Source organism: Megalops cyprinoides, chromosome 8 (genome assembly GCF_013368585.1).
Source record: "Megalops cyprinoides isolate fMegCyp1 chromosome 8, fMegCyp1.pri, whole genome shotgun sequence".
In the NCBI taxonomy this organism is placed as follows: Eukaryota; Metazoa; Chordata; class Actinopteri; order Elopiformes; family Megalopidae; genus Megalops; species Megalops cyprinoides.
In genome coordinates, this window is record NC_050590.1 from 29,632,093 (window position 1) to 29,653,186 (window position 21,094).

Consider the following 21,094-nt stretch of genomic DNA (forward strand, 5'->3'; position numbering starts at 1 on the left):
CTTCTATGAGGATTGGAACACTAGAGAAGACTCAGATACACAGAAATGCACACCATGGACTGACCAGCATAAACCACACACACTGCATGGTACTAAACACTCAGAGTTGCAACATAGGCATGTCACATTAAATAAAGGAGAGGTGAGCTCTGAAACCACAACATGGTCTACAGGTACACCCATGCTTTCCTAGTGAATGACAGGCAGTTCTTCTGGGTAGGTCTGGTGCTGTGAAACCTGCCCAGCACTGACCCTCTGGGGCACAGCTTAATTGAATTTGTAGTTTAGTCCCATCTCCCACTGTAGTGGAGGTTTAATGGAACTTCTCAGAGCTGGACATATACTACAGAACCCACCCACCCAGAACAGCCCCCTGGCAATTCATCAAAGTCCCATCAATCTGACTCAGCTAAAATGCATTACGCCACCAAACCAGAGGAAAGCGAGGGAAAACCCACCTGCTTTAATGAAAGTGTTTATCAGGGCGTAAAACTGCTTCGCCAACAAGAACTGATTGTCACCCATTACCCTTGGAAATTATAACTCCCATTTCATTGAAGGCTAGATGCTTCACGGCACACAGAATAAAGAAATTGCCCTAAAGGGCCAATGAAATGCACCGAAGGCAGGCTGTGAGGAGTCTCAGGCTTTCATACCTTCCAGAGACAGTCGCTGGCTTTCCTCACCTTTGTCGCCGGGGCAGTGTCCACGGTGGAGGTGGTGACAGCCGTGGAGGACTCACTGACCATGCTAGAGGGCCGCTGCTCGGGCTGTGGTTTGGACATCTGGGAATTGAGCCTGCAAAGGGATGACAGCAACAGTGATGTTGCGGAGGGCACTCATGGTCCTATGCCGGTGCTCGTTCCAAGGTCCCCTCCTTTCCACCTGCTGCCTATACAGTGAATCAGGCAGAGCCTCGTACAGAAACGTCTGATAAATACCCTCACACAATGGATACATATGCCTGCAGGTGCCTAGTGTTCCCTAGACACTGGCTTTTTGTGTCAGCCACTGCTGCAGCACTTGCCTGATACTGCTCCTGGGCAAACAGGCAATGGCAGGAACAGTATGAGGCATGTCTGTTTCATAAAAGAGAATGTTCTGTAATATGAACAGCTTCCCCTGACAGTCTGTATGAACACAGTAAAGGGAGGCATGGGGACAGACAGCTGCAGGTGAGCTCCTTTTTCTGGCTATCGAATAACCACAGATTAGTGACCTCATCCAAAGCACCCACTCAAAATGGAGGCATGGTCCAGCAGCACTACCACCCATCACACACTGAACCTGAGCTTGTACCCCACCTTCGGCCTCCAGGCTGTTGTGAGACCAACGCCGTGTCTGCATGAGCTTACGCAAGCCAGTCATTACCAGGGGGACACACTGTTTCCACCCGAATGAAAAGGGAATGGAAATGAGATTGATTTCCTGTTTCTCAGAGAAAGTGACTAAAACAGACAAACAGCTCAGCCCTTCCCATCAAGGTGTCTGGAGGTGCAACTTCAAAAGGCAACAACTCACCCGAGCGTTCCTGGAAAGAGCTCAGAGAGGAAGAGACAGAGATGAAGGATGAGTGTGACCCTGTTAGATTTTCACTTGACAAGCTTTCTGATCTACTGCAGTGGAACGCGGCTTTCCCCCAGGAGGGTCACTCTCCTGTTTTTGCACACCTTTAGTCCATCTCACTGTGTTATGCTGTGCGCTGTGAGTGTCTACTGTCCTTTTCCACATTGAGACCCCCGAACCACAGAAGGCCATTAATTACATGTTGAAGAGGACCTAGATCACTTCGTCCCAGGTAAAGCCTGCCCCTGACCTCCCTACGGATTAGCCCCAGAAGCTGTCTCATAGCAAACTGTGGAATGCATGACTGTGATGTCAGACATTCCATGATAAAAGCCACTGCAAGCATGTGGGCTGGGGATGGGGGTCTGAAGAACATTCTGAAGAGCCTGTAAGCACACACACAGCAATGCAGTATTCTTACACACTTTGCAAAGGTCTGCCCATCCCTTTCCTCTCTGCAATCCCAGGATTGAAAACTTATCGAGCATCTCAAGTTCAAGCCCTTAAATAATAGATTAATGACTTAATGTTTGACAAAACACCTATCTGAGCGCCTTTCTCAGTGAGAGTGCTCCTCTTGCTAATTGGCTTGGAAAGTAGTATTCTGACAAAGGGCTACACCTTACACTGCAACATGATGTACTAAAGCTCATAAAAGTTTGCCTCAATGCACCAGTTCAGATGCAGGTCGTATGGAAATCACCAACAATTGACTTCATTATATCGTAATGCATTAATGTACCTGGCAGGTGTCCTTTCCACGGTGACTTTTCAACAAAGTATCAATATATACACCTGGAAAATTATCTATCCAAAGTTTAGAATGGCAGTCCCCCTCTGATAATTGAATCAGCAACCTTAGCCACTACACCACGCTGTTGCTCAACGGCTTCTGGCCTCGCACGTAATGACCTTCAAACACCTTCACTGTAACACAAGTAAGAGACACAGAGAGGATCTGGAAGAAGGTCTACAGTGCATCTGGGACATAGGCCAGCGCTACACAGCCATTCATAAGCCAGGCCTGGAGAGCAGAGACGCACACTGAATCACAGTGAAGGTCTACAGCCCTCAGCAAGAAGTCCCTCCTCACAGAGCAGGAGCAGCTGGGACTCCGTCTGGCTGGGTGAGGGGCACTAGCTGGCTGTTACCACTTGGCTGAGAGTGCCAGTCCAGGACATAGCATAAAAACTCAGCATGCGGAGCATGCAGAGATAGCCTTTCATACAGCCCTGCAGCAGAGTGTCACTTTGTCAAACTGCCAAGTCCCCACTATGTCCCGAGAGGGGGGCACTGGCCTTCCAGAAAAATGCTGGCATAAAAGTCACCATGGTTTAATGTGAATGGAATGATCATCACTGTGTTAATATGGATACAGTCATCACCACTGTATTAAAATGAACTGGATGCTCATCCCTGTGTTAATATGATTAGAATGAATTGTCACCGCATTAATACAAGTGGGATGACTATTGCTGCAGCAAACTGAGCTGTTCCTATGCATTCAGGTCCATGGGGTTGGAACAAATGCAGATAGCGGCAGCTTTTCCAGCTACAATGCTTCATCTCACAGTTTCTGTTGTTGTATGAGGGCCAGTATATTCTACAATAAATATGATAAATAAACCCCTTACTATCCTGTATTTTCTGTAGTATATTTTCCCTGTATTCTGTATTCTGCATGTTGCAAGACACATCACCTAATCATTGATTAGGACTGAAAGCATTCCCCATCTAATCTCCACCACAGCATTTTCCTTTGAAACAATTGTGTTTTGCTCCTTAAACCACAAAATGAAATTCAGACAGCAAGCTCACATAATCCACACACAAATAATCTCATGCACCGTAATTTGCCGAACAGTACTCTCACTGCCAGTGTGGTGACGACATGCACTGGGAACAAAGTGAGGGCATGGGAGAGGTCACATATCTGGGTCACCAAGTGTCCCAGCTCTTCACTGTTCTATCCCTCATTATAAACAAGGGGCACATCACTCACGCGCAGAAACATCTACCTCAACACAGACTCATCATAGTACATATAATTGCTTACATAGTAGACCCTACAATAGTGCATTTGTTTACAAAATATTTCCTTTCAGACTATGGCCACTCTGGCTATTTGGGGTTCTATCAGAACCGTATTTACTGATGAACAGGCCTCTGTTAAACTCCATTGAAACCTGTACTATGACACCAGAGGGTTAAATCTGAGGGCCTGCAGCTGGCTCCTGCAGACAGATTAACATTATGACCTTTGACCTTTGTGTTGACACATATTCCACACAGTGCTTGGCAGATAAAACATACAAGCTGGAAGTGTTTAAAAGGCACCGAAAGGTCTGATAACAATTACCAGCAACTTTCAGTTCGACAGCTTATCTCTTTTGCAGTTTATGGCATTGACTCTTGAGGACAGGTTTAGAACAGTAGAACTAGCTGCCTGCAGTACTGTATTTGCTGACAAACACAAACAGTCTGTTGGAACCGAAACAAAAATCACTGCCTTTTGGGACTTCATCTTTAAAACAGCTGTCTCCGGGCGACCATGGGCCTGTCATTTAACAGAATGATGATTCCCAACACCTGTCGGAAGAACGGTGGAGCGCGTTGGTTCCACAAAAACAACCAAGCGGCTGGGAGCGCAGCGCGGTTCATTACGACTGTTCAATGGTCCCCAGTCCATGGGCAGAGCATGGGTGCCCTAAGGGGTACTTCCGTCACAGCTCCAGCGGATTGTGGCGCCCAGACAACCGCGGCGGGCAGTGAAGCATGGCAGGGCGGAGGAGTAGCTCTGAGGAGCATCTGTCACATGGAGGAGGAGAGGGATGCGTAGCAGAGCTGCTGTGTTTGGGTCAGGATAACACACCTCAGTGAAACGAGCTTCAGTGGGCATGTGTCTCCGTGGGGGGTACAGATGAACTGAGACCCCTTGCCTCTGCGTACAAAGGATCCAAAACATTCCTTCCCGCATGCGGAAAATTACTCCAAGCCCTCCAAACCTTTCCAAAAACCTGTGTCAACAAAACCTGTTGTTGGAACCAGTGGCTCTGTTGGTAGATAAAATGAGTAATTCCTTTCCATTGCAGAGTCCAACACACACACAAACACACACACACACACACACACACACACACACACACACGCACGTGCACACACTCACACACACACACACACACACATACACACACACGCACATGCGCACACTCACACACACACACAGATACACACACATACAGATACGCACACGCACACACAAACACACACACACACACACCTACAAACACGCAAACACACATGCAAAAACACAAAGCTACACACATACAGATACACACACCTACAAACACACACACAGAAACACACACCAAAAAACACACACACACAGATACACACACCTATAAAAACACACACACACAGAAACACACACCTACAAACACAAACACACATACATACACACACAGATACAGACACCTACAAACACACACACACACAGAAACACACACCTACAAACACAAACACACACACATACACACACACAGACACACACACCTACACACAGACACACACACACGCAAAAACACACACCTACACACACACAGACACACACACCTACACACAGACACACACACACACACACACAAAACACACAGTAACTGAAAACAGCTTGAAGACCTCACCCCAGTGAGCATAGTTCCACACAGCAAACCCGGGCAGGTTCTCCTTCAGACAGCCATGCCATTTCACAGTGCAGTCACTTAAAACCAAGCACAGACACCAGCCCTTGCATTGTTCTGCCACAGCAATAAAGAGCACTTGATTGGTGTTTTTTCCTGTGGAACACCAGGGCCTTCCTGTGTGGTGTAGGGCGGTGAGGGGTCAGAGGGCCAGGACAGACTAGGACAGTACAGGGAAAGCTCTGTCAAACAATGGCACAAAAGTCCTGAGTGCATCGCTCCTCCAGAAAGGAGATAGCCTGGCCATTTAGCTGTGCTCCATGTAACTGAAACTGACTGGAATATGTGAGATGGTGAGAGACACATGCATGCATTTGGCTTGGAATTTATTCATTAGAATTTATTCTGAATTGAAGGAACTGATCTGGAGAAGGAATTGATTTTAAGTAATTGATCCAGAGAGAAATGAATTGAAGGAGGTGATGTCGAGAGGATGCACTTGACTGTCAGACTTGACCCCAATTTAGTATTTAGGGGAACTGGAATTGAATCTGAATTGAACAAATTGATCAGGGGAGGGAATTAAATTGAAGGAATTTACATGGAAAAGGAGCTGAGTTATAGATGAGTTTGTGAAACTGAGCTCCTAACTTTGTCCAGTGAAAGGTGAGCTATGGAAGGTTTACTTATTCTGAGAAAAGGAGCCAGTTGAATGATCAACCAGGCCACGGTGCTCTGATCAATATGACAGTCAATACCACATTCCTGCTAAAAGACCACTACGTCTTTGTGGCAAAGCAGACTGTCATGGCAATTAATGAATCAATGTGGCCTTTTTCATTCCGATGCTGAAGCAGAGCAGTGGACTAATTTAGAGGTCATGGTGACAGCTTCTACTTTTTCAAGTATGTTAAACTATCAGTCACCAATTACAGCTTCTCTATCTGGTCACCTCCTGCACCCATAACCATTTACTGTGTGGATTTACTTTCTCCAATAAAATTCAAATCAAATTTCTTTCAATTTCTCCTTCAGCATACATCTGGGCAGAATGATCTGCAACATTTCCCACTTGTGAAATTCAGGGACAGTAGGGCATCATGACAAAAACTGCTACAGTATGCTTACAAAATGTGGTTGTCAGCTTTCACTTATGTTTTCCTGTTTGTGGATGTACCAAATACTTTTCTTCTCCCTGTGATCGGTAGTAAAATGTGATTTGGTGGGAAATTATGAGAGACAGAGACTGTTATTTTAGAAAAGCAGAATAAGTCTTAAAAGGACTTACATCACTTCATTTCAAAGGGTTTTTCCTCTCATGAAGGAAACATTAAAGGAAACATTTCTTAGGTACAACTCACAATGATTGGAGCTACAGCTACACACTCTATGTATATGAAGTTAATCAATGAAAGTGAGGTGATATTAGATATTACTGAAGACAGCTGGGGTAGTGTAAAATAGGTTTAAATTTTAAAAGAAAAGACCAATAGTGGAAAGCCTATATGTCTACACCACTGATGTAAATAGTTTAAAGACTTCAGTGTTGATTGAGGTAATTTATCATACTATGTGTTTAGAGAGAATGTTGTCTATTAAAGGGTTAAGTGTCTGTTATTGTTCATCATAAATAAACATACTTGGTTATTAAATAGCCTCATGAAAAACACTGAACATAGAAAAAGTCTTTTAAAAACATTTGATTCTTAAGTATATGAAAAATGATACTGATGAAATATGTTTTTCAGGGAAAAAACAATAAACATATAAAAAACGAGGCTCTTTATAGATAACATAAATACCGCACTGTTCTTGGCAGTACTGAGTGTAACCTGTCCCGGCTCAAACAGTCCCTTCCCTGTTCCCTGGCTTTGGTAGAACACTGTGGCCTGGTCACCTCATCTAACTGCTGTGAGCACCACTCCATATATCTACAGAAGCATATCTTCCAGGAGGAAGCCTGCTCTCTCACTCTGTATCCAGCTAACTCCCAGGTGTTTGAAATCCACACTGCCACTGCCATGGCAACGGCAAGCAACAGCTTGGCCTTGCTGGCGGCCGGCAATCCGTGCGAAAGGGAGTCATCGAATCGCTCACATGGTTTTCCAAGAGATCACCAGACACTGCAGCTGTCGGAGGGAGGCAATATCCATGGCAAGGGAACAGCAGGGGGATGCTGGGGGGACAGAGGAAGGGGGGGTGAACAGAGAAAAAAGTAAAAATAGAAATGGACAACAGCCGTCTGAAACTTGAGAGTGCCATTAAGGCTTACTTTTGGATACTCTTTGCCGTTCAAACCGCAAACATTTGTATCCTTAAAATCTTTCCCCCTCTGTGAGTAACGAGGCAGAACTGGGGTTTCAGGTTCTTACTGATGTGCTGGAAGATGATGACTCTTTCACCCACTGTAACAAGCCTTGCGCCCCCCTGACCGCTGGGAAATGGGTAGCACACTGCAGATGCCTTGGCAGAAGACACAGCGGTCACTTCTTGTTAAGAAGTACAGCGATGGGTCATTTCTCCCGGGAGGTCTGGGAGATGTGTGCTCAATGAGCCTCCTTCCCATTGGCTGCAGTTCTGATACAGCCCCATGCACACACAAGGCTGCTAATGAGCAATATCCATCAGGACCTGGCAGGAATATTTGGCTGCCTGTCACCTGCCTGTGAGAAATTGGCTTGATGGGGCTCTGTGATATTCACTCTAGGGCCCACCAGTCATAGTCTACATCTTTTATATTTGTTCAGAATGATTTCATTCTGGTGGGTGGCCTTTTTTAGGTTTTATCTCATTCTTTAAATGAAAGAGCAAATTCTGCTAATTTCTTTCAGCATACAACAATGTGATTAAAAAACTAAATATTAAAACTGACTGTTCCAATGGGACGATGCATAACGATAAGGTGACATCAGTCTAAGTGAGAGATTTGCAAGCTCACTGATCTTTTGTCTTCCATTTAGAGAATAGCTGAGCAGGAACTGCTGAGAGAGGGAGTTAAAAGCGTGAGGTCTAAGCCTCGAACCCCCAGGTGTCCTGGGACCTCCCAGTGGATCAGCTCAGAGCGAGGAATAAAGGAGGGATGAGATGAGAGGAGATGGAGAGAGCTGTGCTAGGGAGACAGTCACACTCACACCTTTGAATTCGCCCCTGAATCAGGAAGGAAACAGAAGATCTATAAACACGAGCCCCACTCGGCCTCAGAGCAGCCATCAGCTTCCGTATCTTCCTCCTGAATTTAAGGACATTAAAGGCATTTAAACTGTTGGGAATACGGGGGCTCTGAAAGTATGGAGGGGAGGAATTAAGCACCCCTCTCAGCTGGGCTGGCAGAGCTCAACAGCCTTCCTGTATTGCATTAAAGATAATACATATTACATCTAATATTTTTATCATTCTTATACACAGCTATATATATGCCATCCACATTGAGTTTATTGCAGAGGGGTACAACAGCAGTGCATCTCCCTCGACACAAAGCTGTACATTTTGGCTTCAAAGCCAGCTCCTTAACTACTATGTCTCACATGCATTGTTCCACTTGGAAAACTTTCCATTGGTACAGGCGGCATCTGCTGGCGCTGTAATTTGATCCTGTCCCAAGGGAGATGGGCAGACTGCACCCCTGCCACTCCCTTCCCCATCCTACCCTCCCACTCCCGGGCTCAGACACAGCATATCCATGCTCCCCAAGGTACTAAACTGGCACCCTAAGAGTTAAAAAAACATCTCTTAAATTGAAGCTGTCGATTAAAACTCCATATAACACCACATTAATGGAATGACTCTAAAAATAATAACTATAACTAACATAAACCTGTCTTTGGACATTATGGGCTGATGGACTGCCTACATGTGGCCCTGAGATCAAAGACATTTGTGAATGACAGCTTCAATTCATTGCTGTGACTTCAATTACTGTAATCACCCGCCATAAAAACACAACAGCCTGGGACTTGATGCAGCTATTGTGATTCAAGAACACCATGAATCAATCCATGTTCATTTATTGGAGAAAGGCCATCTTCATTTATTAACATTTATTCATGCTCCTGAGCCAGTGGTGAAATGTCTCATTGGGGGGAACCAGTGCTTTCCACCTCTTTTTTCCAATCTATGCATCTTGGACACTGATACACTAACTGTCCCATTCCATGTTCGACAAACAACCAGCAACACACACACAGATGCTCATCAGCAGAGACAACTGAAAGGGAAGCTGGGCACTCACAGTTCCTGAAGGTTGAAGTCCGTGTTTTCGGGGGAAACCTGTCCTGTTACGGGGTGCTGAAATGCCGTCGTTCTCTGGTTATGGCTGAAGGAGTGATAGAGAGGGGGAAGAGAGGGGGGAAAGGGAGGTTGGTGGCATGGTGGGGGAGATCAAAAAAAAAAGGCAGAACAAAATTAGTGTCCCAGCATCAATCATTCCTGATTCGTCATTCCGGCTCCACGTCCTGCACTTTGCCATGGGGTAGGAATTCTGCAGGAGTGCACCAAGTTTCAAGACTTCCTATGACTTTCCCAGAGCCGTGCAGAATGCAGGGGGGCTGCAGCTGCCTGGCCAAGCAGCTCTCGTGTTGTTTCATACCAAGTGGAGGGCTCAGTAGCGGTGCGCTCCTGTGGTAGGACTCAGGACTTTATCGATTTCAACTATGCTGCACCATCCGCTGCGTTAAACTGGGGCATTAACACGCTGTACTGTGTCTGGGATAAAGAGGAGGTACTGGGGAACTGTTGTCTTTATATAACTGTAAAAAATACAACAATGTCCCTCTTTTTCCATGACCCTGTGCACTATTTCTGCAAAACTTGCCTAACAGCTACATGGACAAACTTACAAACCAGTGGACAGTTAAAAGTTAAGGAACCATGCCTTATAGTCTGCTTGTTTCTGAACAGCCAACTTACAGTGCTAATCAGTGCAAAAATTACAGTGCTAAAACTTACAGTGCATCCGTATTCATGCATGAAATTGCAGCATAAGACAAGTGGTGGTGGTAACAACAGGCTTTGATTCTGCACAGAGTTAGTTCTTAATTCAAAGCATCACACACAGCACCACCCCAGGCTATGTCACCTTAACGTCACCTTACAGGAACAGCTTTACTCTATCTGTCCTGTTAAACTGGCTTTTTCATTTCAAATTCACACATCTGCTCTTGTTCCTGTCTGGGTTGAAACTAACTCAGTGTGACACGTATATGTTTGCTTCCTTGTTAGCAGAGTGAAAAGCACTCCACTCTATAGGCTTGACTGAGAAACTCATCGGAGTGATGTATCTTTTATGCAAATACATATCAGCTCTGCTGTGAATCACTGATCTGGACAATGGCACCTTGCAAACAGAAAATGTGCACAGGTATCTTTATACAACTCCATGTCTCACAATAGTTTCAGTGAATAAGAATTCTACATAGACAAAATAGACACAACTGAAATAAGTAGTAAAGTAATAGTCACCCTCTCCAAGATACAGCCCTGGTTCAAATCATCCCAGATTACCTGAGGATGCTTTAAAGGGTTATGTCCAAGCATGCAGCCAAAATGTAGTTTATGGGTGGTTTGGAAAACATTTCACATGTACTGGAAACACTGGTGTGGCCCCCCTTAGAGCCTCATCCCATTACCATTTCAAATGTGGCTCTCTGTAAACTGGGCTGTGTTTCAAGTAAAAATACAGGTAAACATGCATCTAAAATCCTATCCTGCATCACATGTGACCCTAAACTATGTTACATGGTCTGTCTGGGGGTGACTTGGACTTTATGTGTGTCAGTGTAGCACAGAGGTGGCCAAACCTCTCCTGGAGAGCCACTTGTCCTGCATGTTTTAGATCTCTCCCTGCTCAAACACAGCTGATAAAAATGATCAGTTTGTTATTCAGCAGCTTCAGGAGTTCATAACGAGTTGATCATTTGAATCAGCTGTGTTGGAGCAGGGAGAGATCTAACACATGCAGGACAAGTGGCTCTCCAGGAGAGGTTTGGCCACCCCTGGTGAAAGCATTTCATCCAGATTGAAAGGTGTGTGATAATCGAATGAGCTCCATGTATATAGCAATGCCACAGGAATGGGATGATGGGACACCTCAGGCATCTTAACTCCTGGACAAGTGCTGTTCTCGCAACGTCCAGTCAAATTCAACAGCGAGTGCAAAATATTACACCAATTCAGTCACCATGAAGACAGCTTATGATCCAACATGGTCAGCACCTCTGAAGAGCTGTTGGACAAGCAGAAGTAACAGACACAGGCTCATTGATCTAGCAGACATCCAACTGAAAGGGCTGAACACTGAAGTCTGGGCACAGTTGTCAGCCTTTAGGGGCTGGGACATCTTCATTGCATTGTCCAATAGATATCCCCTGCATCTCTGATGTAATATTTGGCAACAAGCTCTCAACATGAATAGATTAGTATTTTCTTTGTTTGAATCGATCTTCCAAAGAAACACCACTTCCTGGGGGAGATGAACATACTGTGGCAGGTAGCACCTTCAGATCTCTCAGAGTAAATATCAACATGGATGAAGGCAGGTGCGTTAGTGTGAGTAAAGGATAAAAAATTTAAATACCCAACTTCAAACAACTTCACCAACACAAAAACCAACTACACAATCGCTGAGCATTTGGAAAGAGAATAGCTTCTGAGAACTACATTATGCAATGGTCCTTTTCTTCCTTCAAGAAAGATATTAACAAAAGATGGGACTTGGGCAAACTCCATTTCCACACCTCATTGTGGAATTCACAATGTCATATTTTTAGTTGATACCAAACTTCAGTTCTAGTATGACAAATCAAATTTCCAAGCCCTGAATGAAGAGGCTCCTTTCTGTGAATGGCAGAACAATATAAAAATAGAGTACCCATCAGGCATTCCTTCCTGTGCTCAGAATGGGCCCCACAGCACAGGCTCTAAAATATACTGTCCTGCACAATATGCTCCCTGCCCCACAACACCAAACTGAGCTTCACTTTTACTGCTGTGCAGGTGCTGGACCATCAGGGCAATTGGTATATCCATGCAATCAGCTTAGGGTGACATCCCAGCTCCACTGCACCCCACTGTTCAGCAGTGTTAAAACGTGACCGCTCTCTTTCCTAGAGATTAGATTCTGCTGACATTTGCTGTTTCAGAAGCCTCTGCACAACAAGGCTTTTTCCTTCACAAAAACTCACACTAATCTTTCATGCAGAGGTAGGACCGCAGTTTAAGAGCTACTTGTGCAACAACTTTGAAATGCATATTAAACACTAACTGCCCCTTGAGACAGAGAGCGCACAAAATGCAAAAAGTTCATGCCGACAATTAGTCTATAATCCAAAGTAATAAAGCCCCATGTTTTAACAAGCTGGTATGCTGCTCTTGATGAATAGGCAGAAGAAGTTTGAGAAGAGGGGAAAAAAAGTCTTGCTATTGACTCTTGTCATGGTTGTCAAAAGCGCCATTTGAATATCTCAAGGCATAATAATATCATCTATAATCTATAATGTTGAGTAGTCCACGCAAAAACATGCAAATAATAAGTACTTTTTACTTTATATGTATAAGTGGGTTAAAAGTAATCTGAATGTATGCATGAATGCATGAGTGTGTATATGTATGTATTCATGTATGCATGCATATATGAATGTATCCACAAATCTTACATTGCTGAGGCAGCACAAGTGAAGATATTCACAGGGATAGACCAACAGTGGATATTTAAATAAACACATAAGATCGTTGAGGATCAGATCATTTAATAAGTGAGACCCTTGTCTTACACAAGAACACAAATGATAAATCTACAACGAGCTACAACTGATAACACCGGTGAATATGGATATTTACCACTGAAACAGAGCGGATATCAGAGCCCTTAACAAGGGTATTACTGTGTCGCTGCAGTTTCACTACACTCACTCTGGCCTTGGAGTTTCCTCTGGTTCATCTCAAAATGACTTCATTGTCCAATGGGAATAACCACCTCAGCTTTATTGCCTCCACCAAGCCCAGCCTGCCCGTGTAAGGCATGGCATTCACCTACATTGAGGGGAGGTCATGGTTAGACTCCTGAATTCTCCACTGGCACATCAGGCTCAGTAAACACGGCAGGCAGCGTGGTGACAGGGCGGTGCCCTGTGTCCCTGCCCCCAACCCTGCTCCACCATGCGGGGGTGTGAGGGGGAATTGAACCTATGGCATCTGGTGCATGGATGGACTTCTCTGCAGAATCAAGAAGTGTCATGTGCATAGGACATTCTCCACGGCTGCCAGGCGATGCAGTTTGTTAAAAGTCAATGCTTCAAATGCTAAAAAAGGCAAGGAGTGGGGAAGACAGGATGAGGTCTGAAACCTATCCCCTCCCCCTTCTGACCTCTGCAGACCTCCACAGACCTCCAGGACATCTGACGGAAAGCAGCATCTCCATGAAGGGGCCTCAGCACAGTAGTGAACCTCCACCCTGACCCAGTTAGGACACAAACTGACAGGCAGCTCTTTGAACATCTCTGTGTTTACAGGCAGATCCACTCCAGTTCAGCAGGGAAACCTAAGAGCTACCTGTGTGGCTCTCATGCAGGGAGAGGACTGATTAAACTTCCTTTTGAGTGTAACCACAGGCAACAAATGCCCCAGTGGAGAACTCTGACAAGGAACACAGCTGCACAGGATTCCAGAGGTCTACATGCCTCTTCAGACAGAGCCAGTGATGACCATAACAGCAGCACAGTCATCTTGATAAAGGAAGCATTTGAACTGAGATACAAGTACAAAAAGACATTTCACCCTTGAAGTATATTCATATGTGGCTGAGGTCACACCACCATCAGAATGTGTGTGTGTGTGTTTTTTTTTTTTTTTTTTTATGAGGAATGGCACAGAATTTGATACATCGCTTCACATGAAAAGATTTATAGCTGCAAGTTCTCAAAAGGTCAACCAGCGCAACACAAACATCAGAGTGCTGTCACAGCGCCGTAAGAGTTCACATGCACACACGGTGCTGATAACAGCATAGCCATTTGCACTGCTACTGATTTGCAGTTGCTTTCCCCTCCATTGGCAATTACAAATCTGCGTGCTTTAGCTCTTTTGTCTCTATCACGTCACTTCCAAACTACGTGACATGGAATTTACTGGATTGCAATGTCCAGTAACATGTCCAAGTGCAACAGTAACAAAGAGCCAAAGTGCTGTTTGTTATGCACCATTTCATTCGCACAGGGAATCATTACCATCCATGTCTGGCATTATTCTGAAAAGAATAATTGGTTGCAGTTAGCTGCCTCTTTGTTTCAACTCCTCATGGACAATGGGGCATACTACATTCATTATTTCCACCATTACTTCTTATGTCAATTGCACAGACATGCATGCACAAACATTTCTGGTTTGTGTCAGAGCCAAGGACAAGGCTATAATGAATATAACTGTCCCAAGTGTTTACACACTGTGCAAAATGTTAAACCAGCAGAGCTTTGAGGTTAGACCATGTCCTGTCAGCACTAGCACTGTGGTCGGCCCTGAACACAGACACCTGGTGCTCTATAACCCCACAGCAGCAGCCTGTCTGACCACAGTGGTTTAGGGTCAGTAATAGAGAGTAGATCCACAGGATGCAGAGCTACAGCTAAACCCTCAAGCTGGTGCACTGCACCGTGGGATTCCTCAGACATTCCCGAGTGACAGCGACCGCTTAGGGGTTACACAAACATGTCTGCCACTACAGGGGTCACCCCAACTGCCACATGCTGAGCCTGGCATAAACATATTGTTACACAACCCAAGCGTTCCTCCTTGGTTCTCTGGGATAAGGAGTAACACCTGAATCAGAAAATATTGCCCCATCCTCAAAACCCATTCACCCAGTTATTTTTTTTTTCTTGGTGATGAAGATGGACTGATATAATGGAGATCCATCTCCAAAACCAAATTTTTCCTGTGACAATTCCAATTCATGACAGTCCGTTGCGTTTCCATTGTAGCACTGGCAATTTTTGCACTTTGTTGGGTGGTCTGCTAGAGTAATTGTGAACTCTTGCCCTTGTGTGGCCAAAAACAGTGAGCAGCTAGTAATCTCACCAAACTCAGCAATTAGTTTAAAGTCATTGGATAAAAATTAGTGCAGAAGACATCAGACTATAATGCAATGAGAAATTTTTTAACCCAGTGAAAACTGCCCATTAGTGTGAACAGCTTTGTATAGCTTTTTATCAGCACCCACACTCAATCTTTGCCTTTCTGAGCTACAGCCAATGCTTTTTATCTGGGATTAGACTAGATTGTGAAACCTTTCTCACTGCTGCGAAGAACAGCTCCTGAAACAAAGCTCTGGGTTCACAAACATGGCTGTTCCCTACTCCCGCTCGTACGAGATACAGCAGCAGCGATTTCTCACAGTCCAAGGTGCGCCCACTGCGCTGCACCAAATGCCATGGAGAACAACGGACTCATGGTAATCCTTTTTCAAGTGTGCACGCTAAATCCCAGTGGCGAGGTGCAATCTAGCTGAGTCTAAGCCTTTGCCATGTCAAGGCACGGGCAGCAAACATGCTGCCTTTCTATCAATGCCACTGGGAAACTCAATAACTGCACAACACCTTTCCTGTTGCCACTCCATGAAATCTCTAAGGCCCAAACTCTCTCCACTCCTGCACTGTCATACTGAGAAGAGCAGCCCAACATTTACCTGTCTCTACAGAGCAGATGATCCTTTCTCCCCTGGCTCTACTTCCCTGGTCTTCATGATCCCTCTGGCTTCAGTAGAGAAAAGGGGTGCCAGAGCAGGAGCAGGTTGAGGAATAGAGGAGAGGGAGAAATGCAATCTTTCCACCGCTTCTCTACGGCTGCTCCTGTCCCCGTTGGAGCGCCTGCCTGAAAATTCCCTTGCAGTGAAGTGTTGGGTGGTGACGCCCAGATCTCACTTTCAGCTCCCAGCTCAGGAGCTCAGGGGAATGGCATGGAGTTTATCTCTCTCTCTCTCTCTCTCTCTCTCTCAACTGTGCGACACTTTAACAACAAACTCAAGCCCTGCCCTGAAGGGTAGAACCAACAGCCGCAGAGCCTGAGAGTGGAGTCATTTCTCACCTATTTACATCCAAGGCAAACATTTTTCACTCCCCCCCCCCCATTCTCTGGGGCTGTTTCAACACTGAAAGCACACTACCTTCCAAAAGACCAGTCAGCTCTTTTCAATTCTTAACTTGGTCCCCTTTAACATTTGTTCATATAGTAACATAGTCACAGCACAGTTTTTGGCTACGCTGTTGTTCAAGCAACCCTTGAACATTCATTTAACAGGAAGGTGTGAGATGGCTTTGACATTGGGTTCCCATTACAGGCATCCTGGCTCCTAATTGATGAGGCTGCGGGCTATGCGCATGTGCTCTCTCGACACCCATATTTTTATGGGGAATGTCTCTCTCTTGTGAACACTAGAGCAATGGGCCCATGCCTCCTCTTATTCGGGTACAACAGCTCAGGTCGCACGTCTTAAATTATCACTTCACTGACAGCCAGAGCCAGGTTACACTCCAAACACTAATCCACTTGTGAGCGGAGACTAACTGGAGTGTTATACAGAAGAGTAGAAAACACCAACAACTCTAGAGTCAATGCTGACTCTGGTATGAAATGAGTGCACTTCAGGGCCAATACCTACATTCTATACTGTAGTCACACTGCTTAATTAGGAAACTTCGACAGGCAGAGATTAAAATAACGGTCTAAAGTGTTTCGGCAAGATGTACTTGGATCAGGCTGGAAGGCTGCCTGTGGCCTGACAGACAGCAGCTGCACTGCTTTTTGGTGATATTCACCAGCTTTTGTGCCTAAATGAAAAGTGAGAATAAAAAGTGAGAAAAAAAATGAATTTCCCATTTTGCTGACTTTTTCATCCCACCTTTTTGCTTCTGCATTGTCTGTGTATTAATGTGCTGCTGAAACATTCAGGAGAGTGTGATATTTATTTCCCCTCATGATTATTTCAATGGTTCATTAGGTTCCGCTGATGCCCATGAGGGTGGCTAAATGATCTTGGATTGCATGTTTGAGAGCATACCAGGGCATACATGGTAGACGGGTGGATTTATACCAGGGTATCTGGGATGGCCTGACTACATTACTAGCAAGAAGAGAGCTATTGATTTAATTAATGCAACATTCCAGAATTCCCAGATACAGCAAGGGAATGCTAATCCAGTGGAAACTGCTGTAGATGGAGCAGAATGAAGCTCGTCGTCTTGTGAGCCACATCCCACGCTACTGCAATGCCTGGTACTCATTTTGATAGCAACAGTAAAGACACCCACATTAAAGGAGTTCATAACAGGGGCACTTTGATACATAAATTAATGTATAAACCCCTCAGCACCACTTTCAATGCAAGAGGATACTAAAAGACTAAAAGTAAAGTTCCATTAGAAGCAGTCTGTCTTCCTACATGATGCACTGCGACGAGGCGGCAGCATGGAAACTGTGCTCATACCCAAGATATTAGTTCTATCCTAACACCTGTGTGTTCAGTTTGGAATTAGCACAGCAAAGACATTCATTACATTTCTACTATGGCCAGCTCTGTTCTTTATAGTTGTGTTTTATAAGATGGTGCCATTAGTATAATGAGAAAGGAGTAATTTCAGTAATTGGCTGAGAACTGATACTATATCTGACAACCATCCACATACTAGGTTTATTCTGAGCAGAGATCATTTGTTAATGCTGCCAAGAAATCTTCAGTGGAATTACATACAGATCAGTAGGGAAGAAGATTTTTGGAGAACTTATGTGTTATAACAATAAGCCCATGTGTGTAGTAACTGCAGACACACTGCAGTAACTGCCAGCAAAAATACTTCCACAGCTGATGCACTGCAGGCAACATTCATTACCGCAGGAAGGTGGGCATGGAAATTTGTTTTTATCACCAGAGCTGAGTTGTAATCACTGTTTATTCAGTATATTAGCTTTCTGACGAGTCTAAATGGTTGTATGTCATATTTAGAACCAAACAAATTGGTGTAATTACAGTAACTGTAGACAATGCAATTTATGCCTGCTGTATTTGTTTACATGGGAAGGTCATAATCTTTAATGAATGGATGACAGCTACTGACATAATGGTCAACAACCTTCCCTGTTACTTCTTCTTTAGGTTACGCATAAAGAACAGATGACCACACTAAGTAGTTCAATTCCATTTCCAAAAGACATTCTGGAACAGTCAGTCCACGAAGGTAAATGCTGAGGCATAAATCGTAGTTTTTCTCATGTATGCCTATGGCATGGCCTAATCTCCTTGCCCATTTGGAATGGAGGGGGAAGTGGAAATGAGCGCATTTATCTGTGCAGACCTGCTGTGTGCAGTCGTGCTGTCCTGCCCTGGCCTTGCAACAGAAATTACTTTAATGATGGTTATTAACCAACCAGATTGGGTAAAGCCCATTAGATAGATAAGCAAGAGCCACTAGGAAGAACACTTGTCCATTTCTACATTATTGGTTAGCTCAAGCAGACAATGGAGCTATTTCTGACATATCTTTTTCATTTTTTTGACATAATCACAGAAAATGAGAGAACAAGGCATCTTTTCGTTCCATTAACACCACAATCAGGCAGTTATTTGGCTAAATTAAAAACATTTCTACATACCAAAATACAAAGCCATGCTTCATTTTCATCTTCATATTTTCCATATATTCTCCCATCCCCATGGGGTTTAGCTTTGGAAATTTGCCATCCTTAATAACTGATGCTCAAGACGCAATGGTGGCGAGTCTCAATGAAAAAGAAAAAGAAAAAACAAACTCTGGACAATGTAATCTCCAGCACACCCTGGATTCGGGTCAGTGGCATTACTTTATCTGCTGAACAATCCAACCTCTCCAGCTGCCCTCTTTTGCATTACTGAGAGCACCTTCCCCAGAACATGAGCGCTGTCCAACTGCTGTACTGACAGCATCTTCCCCAGAACATGAGCGCTGTCCAAATGCTGAACAGACAGCACCTTCTCCAGAACATGAGCGCTGTCCAAATGCTGTACTGACAGCACCTTCTCCAGAACATGAGCGCTGTCCCAATTGCTGTACTGACAGCATCTTCCCCAGAACATGAGCGCTGTCTAACTGCTGTACTGACAGCATCTTCCCCAGAACATGAGCGCTGTCCAAATGTTGTACTGACAGCATCTTCCCCAGAACATGAGCGCTGTCCAATTGCTGTACAGACAGCACCTTCTCCAGAACATGAGCGCTGTCTGCTCTCTAGCCCTTCATCACTTGGCCTGTGGAGCACAAGGTCATGGCACAACAAAGAGCCTCTGAATAGTGTTATGGACAATGACAGTAGCTCATCTTCCGTTTCTATGTTTCATCCTGGCTCTGACACAACGGCATCCAGAGTGTGGGGCACACAATATGGCACTGCTGACAGGCCAGCATGGCCATCTCGGAGAACAGCACCCCAAGCACGTCTGTGCTCCTGGCGATGAAAAACCCTTGACAATGCAATGCTGCAATGCCTGTCATAAAGAGGACTGATGTGGTCTTGGCTGAAATGCACAGGAGATTGACTAAAATGTTACACACATGGACTCGTAAGGCAGAGGCATGCAGGCAGGGCTCTGATTAGTGCAGAATGAATAGAAAGGGTCCTGAGACAGTGCTGAGCGATTCGGCTGGACATGGAGCGGCTGCCTTTGTTCTCCAGGTTTGGCAGCAGCTGCACTAAAATAGAACCGCTCCCAATGAAAACGTCACCACCCCTCTGGTGGGAATGCATAGTCAGAGCATATGCAGATTCCAAGCATGGCAGCCTGTCATGTCAACACCGCGCAAAGCACGCGTCTGTGAAAACAGCTCCAGGAGATCGCCGACCTGCATGCCGCGGTCTGCTTCAGCTGGCTGCGCCAAAAAAGGGAACAATAAATACCAAAACACAGAGTAAAATCCTATTAGCGATTTGTCAGGGCTTGTGAGCATGTTATTGGAGAAAACACATTGTTTTACAGCCCCCAGCGCTAACATTAGAGCCCTGGTCCTGTGGCATGGACATTTGTGAGGGTGATTTACCTTCAGGGCCCTGTTCCCTGCCTCAGCAGTCAGGCCCACTTTAATGTGAGAAATTTAGCTGACTGAAACGCTGAATGCCCAGCCACACTCAAGCCTCTGAACTGTATCTCCTGCTGACTGAACATATTGTGACTAGGACAGGTGTCACAAAGTGTGCAGTTGGGTCTCAATAGCACTACTGTCAGGCTCCAGACACAGACCTGGTATACTGGACTATAACATGTTAAATAAACAAAAACACAGGCTGGAAGTATTTGGAATAAATAAAATGACTGCTGATTTCGAGTCATACCACTTACCTGCAATATTTTTTTTCAGACATGTAGGCAGATACTAATCTAGATTACACATACTGTGTATTATTGCTTTCAACGTTTCAAGAGGAATGGGAACAACATCATAAAGGCTGTATCCTATGTAGGTCCATTTACACTAAATCACCCTAAGACCGGCAATATCTTAGACACAGAGTGAACTGCTTGGACACAAACCCTACCTTGATTAAACTATGATCAAACTTTGAAAAAATCGTTAGTAAATGTAGCACAGGGCAGAGGGATGCAGTACAAATTAACTGATGCCACTGACCAATGCAATTCTGTTTGATTCACTGTAATTATCTTGATGAGTCTGCGGGAACAGATTGGCTATTAGCCACAGCCATCGGTCAGACAATAAAAATATTTGCATTAGCATAAACAGTTGTGATGGAGTAAGGTCTTTATGCAATGGGGATGAAAACATGCTGAGTGGCGTTAAGAGGCTCATAATAGCTGAGCAGAATAACACACAGTCTCTGGG

The 21,094-nt window shown here is 44.7% G+C and overlaps 1 protein-coding gene across 1 annotated transcript in view; it reads right to left on the bottom strand.

Moving 5' to 3' along the window:
• Positions 1 to 21,094, bottom strand: part of LOC118781655 (pleckstrin homology domain-containing family A member 7-like) — a 100,634-nt gene that overhangs the window by 31,263 nt on the left and 48,277 nt on the right. The window contains exons 4-5 of the mRNA XM_036534663.1: positions 9,472 to 9,555; positions 687 to 798 (exon numbers count right to left, since the gene is read on the bottom strand). Coding sequence (XP_036390556.1) covers positions 687 to 798; positions 9,472 to 9,555 — 196 coding nt within the window. The remainder of the gene's footprint in view (positions 1 to 686; positions 799 to 9,471; positions 9,556 to 21,094) is intronic.